This window comes from Etheostoma spectabile, chromosome 1 (assembly GCF_008692095.1).
Source record: "Etheostoma spectabile isolate EspeVRDwgs_2016 chromosome 1, UIUC_Espe_1.0, whole genome shotgun sequence".
In the NCBI taxonomy this organism is placed as follows: domain Eukaryota; kingdom Metazoa; phylum Chordata; class Actinopteri; order Perciformes; family Percidae; genus Etheostoma; species Etheostoma spectabile.
The window spans coordinates 31,513,632-31,514,644 of record NC_045733.1 but is presented as its reverse complement, the minus strand read 5'-3'; the positions used below and the strand labels follow the sequence as shown (position 1 = coordinate 31,514,644).

Genomic DNA, 1,013 nt, shown 5'->3' with positions numbered 1-1,013 from the left:
AAAAATAACTAATAAGTGAGGATTTAGAGACTATGAATAACTATAGTGAGTTACTGAGAAGTATGAATAACTAATAATGGATGATGAGAATATGAATAACTAATAGGGAGTGAATTGAGAAGATATGAATAAATAATAAGTGAGATATGAGAATATGAATAACTAATAAGTGAGTATGAGAATTGAAAAATACTAAGTGAGTTATGCGATATGGAATAGAATAAAAAGGATTATGAAGAACTGAGATATGAATAAATATAAGTGAATTATGAGAAGGAGAATATGAATAAATAATAAGTGAATTATGAGAATGAGAATATGAATAAATAATAAGTGATATATGAGAATATGAATAAATAATAAGTGAGTTATGAGAATATGAATAACTAATAAGTGAGTTATGAGAATGAAAATATGAATAACTAATAAGTGAATTATGAGAATATTAATAACTAATAAGTGAGATATGAGAATATGAATAACTAATAAGTGAGTTATGAGAATGAGAATATGAATAACTAATAAGGGAGTTATGAGAATATGAATACATACTAAATAATACGTGGAACCAGTAAACAGGTGCTGTTTAGAGACCGTGTTGCTGGGTTATTGCCCAGAATGTAGATAGTCTACGGGATCTGTTGACTATATGAGCTAAAACGGCATGAATGCTCCATAACCATAATCACGGCCCCTCCTGCCCACAGTTCTGGGTAAAGGCCCCTTCAGGCTGATCACCTTCAGGGACCGGGCCACGCTGTTGGCGGCCAGCAGCTCCAGCGGCTCGGTGTTCCTGCAGTGGGGCAACCTCAGCTTCGCCGCCCCCCCCGGGGTCCTCTCGCAGTTCATGATGACGCCGGGCCTCAGCCGAGCGCGCCCACACGGTGAGTGACCTCCACTCAGACTGCAGCGTTCAAGGCAAGTTTAGTCCTGTGGGACATTTCAGCAACAAGGCGATTCAGAGTGTGTCACGTAACACACTAACCCTCATATTGTCCTCGGGTCAAATTTGA

The 1,013-nt window shown here is 38.1% G+C and overlaps 1 protein-coding gene across 1 annotated transcript in view; it reads left to right on the top strand.

The window, feature by feature from the left end:
• otog (otogelin) overlaps positions 1-1,013 on the top strand; it is a 143,549-nt gene that overhangs the window by 53,588 nt on the left and 88,948 nt on the right. Inside the window, exon 29 of the mRNA XM_032520661.1 lies at positions 708-884. Coding sequence (XP_032376552.1) covers positions 708-884 — 177 coding nt within the window. The remainder of the gene's footprint in view (positions 1-707; positions 885-1,013) is intronic.